Genomic DNA, 6,474 nt, shown 5'->3' with positions numbered 1-6,474 from the left:
GGAAGGTCTTGTCACAAGAAATAGGCATATGAAGTACGAAAGCTTAAGCACTAATCGTTCAGAAGTTATGGGTAAGCGTATAGTTTTTGTGGACAGACAGACAAACAGAGCAAACACTATATGCCCCTAAATCTTTGATTACGGGGGTATAATAATGATACCTTCTCTTTAGTACTACACTACCTAGATTTGTGTCTCTATGACATCCATTTCCTTTACATGTCATAACGAGTGTCAAAAACCTGTTTAAAATGTACAAGTTGCAGGGTTGTCCCTAAGAACTGAAATAACAGGGGACATTAAAAAAGAAAAAGGGGCTCTGGGGTTCCTCCACTAACAGGGAGTTGAGGAGGAATACCAGAATAACTGGGGGATTACAGCATTTTAGACAGGGAAATTCACTAGCCCCTTGGGTCTTAGGAACAACCCTGAACTTGTATCCGAGTATCTCTGTACTTTTAATGCTGTCCTTTTTAGCACGGAGAAAAGATACACAGAAACATACTTATAAACATAATTTAATGCATTTTAAGAACAAGATATATCACTCCTCGGATCGTTTTGAGGACATTCTATTCATTCATCATGTTCTTTAACGTATAACACAACATCATCCAACTGTTCATTTTGAAAAACATTATCCTTGACAACTAAACTTTATCCAACAACTAGATAATCTCCTTTAATTTTGTGTGGAGCAACTGTAAGATTAAGGGGGGCTGGTCCCTTTCTGATACGCCCAGAGGAGTCGTAATGGGAGCCGTGGCAGGGACAATACATTCCTCCAGGGTGTGCGCCTTGGTCCTGGAGAGGGATACACCCTTAAAAAAAAATACAAAGCACATTAATAAATCAGAGAAAAATAAATATTTTTTAATCCTCACAGAAAAACTATTCCCCCCTATCTTATGAATGACATAGACATCTTTTTTTTCTAGAAGAGTTGCATCAACTTCTTTTTTTCAAATTACTTCAACATTTCTATTTTACCTAAGTGTGTACAGACTCCAATCAACACCATCCATTCGGGTCTGAGTGACCGGTCAGAGTCGTGCTGGGGGTCACGGAGGGACAGGAGGTCAACAGACTGCTCGATTTTTATCTCCTCCTCTGTTCTGTGTCTGACAAATAATGGCATCCCCTTCCAAGTTGTGAGTATGCTTGTTCCCACGGGGATATCTGTCAACTTAACTTCAGTCACTGCCATGGCCCTGGCGGCATCATTAATGTCCAGATAACCCACCAAGTCCTGTACAAGTTCCTTACCCATGTAGGCAGTGGCTGCTGTCACTCCTAATCAACCAGAATACATACATCAATTTTTCAGGTTACATAGTTCATGATTAATTCTTTAATCTACTGAGTACAGGGAAACTTTCATCCCTTTTTTATTATCTGGGTGAATTTAAAGGGGTGAAAATTGTTTGCAAGTGAGCTAGGGCAAAAAGGGAGCAAAATTAAGCCTGTATACAGTTTTCAATTTATCAACTGGTACAGTTTTTCTTTATTATGCTTAAAGTGTATTTAAATACAGAGCCTGTTACTGTAACTGTATGGTGTCACAATCAATATTTAATCCTGATTATTGTTTTATTTATGTTCATGATTTTTACGTATTTTTCCTTGTGCATTAAGGCAACACCCATCAGCCACGCAATTCTAAATTTATAGGACCCGACACAGTGCTGCAACTTATCTTATTTCTATTTCATACTGACATCGTTTTGAATGAGTAATTAATGATTGACTATTGTTGTGACAGCAAAGTGTTTCGGTGGTTTGATATCGTACTGGTGTATTAAAAATCAAAATCACGGCCCCGCCTTCCTCAGGGATCCAACCGTAATTTACGGGACCTCTTTATTCTGTTACCTGTAATGAACCTCAAATTTAGAAATTGCAGGCATTGGTCAGTTACGGCCTATTGTATTTGGAGTATTTAAATCGCTGCATTGCTGACCATGTAGCCGGGGTCCACGTTTTCGTACTTTTTACATGCTTGACGTACAATCCAAGATGTGTAGATGGGTAGTTTTTACAACGGTAACCATTTCTCCATGAGGGGTAAGTTAAATTTTCTTATTATTTAGTATTTTGTTATTGCATTAAGATTTGTTGACTTTGTAAGAAAATGGGTTAAGTAATATTTTTGTTACTGTTTACGTATACAAGTTTTGCTGAGTAGAGTTACTCATGCTGTAATGTTCTGGTTTTGTGCATGTACTAAGTTATGTACGCACGCAGTGTATTTTGTTTTTTGCCTCTTATACAGTCGGTGTCGTGGGTTTAGTTTTTAAAACCACTTGTGTTAAGAAATTGTGTATTCTTAACGCTGTCTATATATATAACAGTGTTTGGTTAGATTTACTGTTTGTATGGTGTGCCATTAGTGCAATGATAGTCAATGGTGACTAGTTTTATTTAAGGTATATGTAACCTGTGACTTAAAAATGTTTTTTAATTTAAAGGTTCCTGATATAATCCTGATAATATCTAGTCATGTGTGTGTTGGCAATGACGTTCAACAGACTGGAGACCCACTTGGAGCCAGTTGGTGGGAGTCCGTCGTGAAACGGGGCGTGTCTGGACATGGTTGTAAGCGAACACCAGGATGACGTGGATTGAAAGAGACTTTTAAGATATACATATTGTAAATTATAACTGTATAAATATGGTTTAATACCGTTCATACTGATTTTATTTATAGATAAAAAATTGTAAATAGAAAAAAAATCTTGTTGTGTCTGACTGAACAGAACACGACCATTGTTGTGACATATGGAACACCATACCCTTACATCAAGAAGAGAAAAGAGTCAATGATAGCTGTTAATACTTATAACATCATACCTCCAACTAAAGTATAGGAGAAGATCTTTCTTGTCGTATCATTCGTGTCTCTCGGGACATTGGCCTTCTGGGAGGATATTGTTCTGTATTTGGAGAAGTCCGGTTCTGGGAGGTCCGTGTGGTAACCTCTTCTTGCTGCAGATAGTAAAATAGCACTTTGTAAGGAATACTGACACGTCAATTGTGTGACATCTTTATACCTTTAAAGGTAGTTCCACCACAAGAAACATTGTCTGGTCACAAACACACCAGAGAAATTTGTGATCTATGCATAGGAAGATTGGAATTCTACACAAAATGAACAAAATATTAATCCCTTAAGAATTTTACTAATTTCAGTTAAATCAATATACAAGTAAAATTTACAACAGGAGAACTCCAACTGAGACTCATAGAGAATCCAAACCAAACCAGAGAGCTACAGATCCAAGCATTGTAAAAACCTTCAATTTACGCCACCACTTTTTTGTCGCTCACTTCAGGTATTATTTCTTTTACTTTATGCGTTCCACTGCTTCAAACATAGTATCCGATAAATTATATATTTTACTCCCATTCCTAGTGGTGTTCCAATCATCATTTATAATCGAAAATCAGTCCATTGCTAGCATAATCCAAGTGCTCGATTACAAAATTTTTACTCCGATTAATCGGGTTATTTTATTTTACAAGCGTAATAATTTTTAAGCCAAATATTCCAGCTGTGACTTGTCTATTAACTTATTTGTCTATCGTTATGGTGCAGACGAACAGACATTGTAATCATACCCGGGTAACAACGCTCATTTCTGGGTATGGACGTACTTTGAATTCAACAAAATGAACGAAGAACCAGCTGGACTAGATAGAATGTTCTATCGTTAAAATGACATTACCCTAACAACTAAGGCTTGTCCCGAGACACAGTTAGATTATTCTAACTACAGCTGGACCACCACAGGAAGTAGTTATTCACCCATTCTTACCATTTCATAAACTAAATTGACAGACTTTGTAAATGTCCGATTATCAGTGTTCAAAATTAGCGTCGGTCTGTCGGTCCTGTGCTGATGTACAAACGGAAGGACTCACAAACACTATGACTAAATGGGTCCTTGAAATAATTTTGTCCCGACGATGATTTGCCGGGAAGCAAGATAACGTCGATTGCATCTTCTCAGACCTTTCTGACAAGCTTGGAAAAACACACATTTCTTTTTTTTAACGCTTGTCGAAAGGCCCAAGAAGTTGAGTTAACAAATGTTGGTTTATGCATTTGCATTATCTGTTATATCTTTCCTGCATTTTGATTGGATATATTAAACAAATTGACCAATGAGTGTCTTTAAAAGAAAATAGATTTGAGATGGGTAAACTAGTTATTTTTATCAGATCATATCAATTCTTCTTTTCATATGCCTTTCAATTAGATACTGAAGATTCAATTTTTTCGCATTTTATAAATTTATGCTATATGTACATGGTTACAAACTTTCCGCGAAAAATTTGTCCCAGTGTACTTTAAGCACATTTAATTAACACTGTGGCTTTCTAAGAAACCTGCATAATTTTCTACCCGTGGATTTTAAGAGCTCTCTATACACTGCACACTAGGGAGTTCTGATTTTGTGGTATTTTTATGCAGAAAGAGTGATCTACCCTTTGATCAAGAATAAAATAAATTTAATGTACAGTTTATTACTTAATTTGTGATGAAATCAAGCATTCATAACACTTTAATAGGCCAAGATGAATAGATAGAACACTTCATTTCCAGGGTATTTTGCCCACTTTAGTAAACAACTGTGATATATGTTCATCAGTACTTCATTGTCTTTGAACATTTTTCCTGAGGGTAAATGCACCCTATGTTGAAAATGTGATAGATAAGCTCGATACTTACACCTTTACATACTATAATTTTCTCAATGTCCAAAAAATATTTTCCTCTAGTGATAGAGGGTCCTTAAGAACAGAAAATGTTAGCATGGTTAAATTGACATATTTTATATGAACCGATAAACTTACCGAGATCATCAATAAAAGTTTATTTTTACAAAATATTTGATGGTATTACTTTTGGGCCTATGCTCGTGTAGCCCCTTTATCTGTGGGTCCTACGCTCGTGTAGCCCCTTTATCTGTGGGGCCTACGCTCCTGTAGCCCCTTTATCTGTGGGTCCTATGCTCGTGTAGCCCCTTTATCTGTGGGTCCTACGCTCGTGTAGCCCCTTTATCTGTGGGGCCTATGCTCGTGTAGCCCCTTTATCTGTGGGGCCTACGCTCGTGTAGCCCCTTTATCTGTGGGGCCTACGCTCGTGTAGCCCCTTTATCTGTGGGGCCTACGCTCGTGTAGCCCCTTTATCTGTGGGTCCTACGCTCGTGTAGCCCCTTTATCTGTGGGTCCTATGCTCGTGTAGCCCCTTTATCTGTGGGTCCTACGCTCGTGTAGCCCCTTTATCTGTGGGTCCTTTGGACACATAGAAAATAATTCTGAATTTTGAACACTGCCGATTATAATTGATAATTAGTTAGTTACAGTAGCCCGATCATCGATTATGAAATTCTTACGGATTCCCGTCACTACCCATTCCTGACACTTTATTTACCTTTCAATGGTTCCAAACGGCCGTATGTGTGGTCTTGGAGTATTAGTTTAAAAACCATTGCATTCCGAGCTCCATGTTGGTGTAATGCTAAAATTTTACAACCGATCGGTTTTATTTATCTCATTTTTTTTTTTTTTACATATTGTTTTCTTGATAGACAAGTGAATATACATGATATTTGAACCTCCAGACATTTTTATTCACATTTTCTCGGCAAATGGATGTTCTTTAAAATCTTTTTTGGCATGACTCCCAACATGGATGTCGGGATAGGAAATTTTTTAAATGATGTACCAAGACCATAAGGCCACTTAAAACTGTTGAAAGGTAAATAAAGTATTAAGAATGGGAGTAAAATATATAATTAATTATCAGATACCATTTGTGAATTGAGGAAACACATAAAATACAAGAAATAATACCAGATGCGAGCAACAAAAAACGGCAGCATAAATCGAAGGTTTCTACAATGCTTAGATCTGTAGCTCTTTGGTTTATCTGTCCGAATTTTCTCAATCAGAGAGTTACAGTTCTGCAGCTACCGCTGGTTATAAACAAGATGTGCAGAAATGGGATTAAAATGATTGGTAGGGAAGTTGTGGAGTAAAAAATGCTATCCTATCGCTTCGCTCGCCACGCTCACTGGTATGATTTAAGCCTGTTTACCATTTATTTTTTACTTTATTGATAAAATTATTGGCTAAAGGCGGCATGTGGCACCGACTGATATATAATCATAATTCTATTAAAGTCTTTGAAATTTAAAGTTTGATGGTGGCATATAAAAATAAATACGTACACAGACAACTGACAGCGGCAACCCTTGCATTGAAAGACTGCAATTCAGGAGAACTCTTCCCTATAACTGGAATATTTGCCGTTTGAAACTTGGCTAATGGTCTTGTATTGCTTTTAGTTACCGTGTGCGAAAGTCTTGAGACGGCCGAGCCTAAAGGGGCTCTAATAGTGTTTGGAAACATCGACATTGTCGCCAAACTTGAAACTATTACGAAAACCGTCTTGGCAAGGTTAACGGA

At 37.3% G+C, this 6,474-nt stretch overlaps 1 protein-coding gene across 1 annotated transcript; it reads right to left on the bottom strand.

Annotated features, from left to right (window-relative positions):
- Window positions 1-502: 502 nt before the first annotated feature.
- On the bottom strand, window positions 503-6,474 carry LOC133175382 (uncharacterized). The gene is made up of 4 exons (XM_061310478.1): window positions 6,237-6,474; window positions 2,851-2,985; window positions 991-1,293; window positions 503-821 (listed from the first exon to the last, which is right to left on the bottom strand). Exons 1-4 carry the CDS (start codon window positions 6,421-6,423, stop codon window positions 658-660), a joined length of 789 nt encoding a protein of 262 aa, XP_061166462.1. The 5' UTR covers window positions 6,424-6,474; the 3' UTR covers window positions 503-657.

The sequence above is a fragment of the Saccostrea echinata genome, unplaced genomic scaffold (assembly GCF_033153115.1).
Source record: "Saccostrea echinata isolate AGI-Se365-2 ecotype Australia unplaced genomic scaffold, CSIRO_AGI_Sech_v1 ptg000062l, whole genome shotgun sequence".
Classification (NCBI taxonomy): Eukaryota; Metazoa; Mollusca; class Bivalvia; order Ostreida; family Ostreidae; genus Saccostrea; species Saccostrea echinata.
The sequence above is the reverse complement of the archived record's forward strand: the minus strand, read 5'-3'. Positions and strand labels throughout refer to the sequence as shown.

Excerpts from the sequence above, each read along its gene's own strand:
- LOC133175382 (XM_061310478.1), bottom strand. The coding sequence starts at position 6,423 with ATGTCGATGTTTCCAAACACTATTAGAGCCCCTTTAGGCTCGGCCGTC. Across the intron at positions 1,294-2,850 it reads CTCCTATACTTTAGTTGGAG|GAGTGACAGCAGCCACTGCC; the intron begins GTATGATGTTAT and ends CTGGTTGATTAG. Across the intron at positions 822-990 it reads TGGAGTCTGTACACACTTAG|GGTGTATCCCTCTCCAGGAC; the intron begins GTAAAATAGAAA and ends TTTTTTTTTAAG.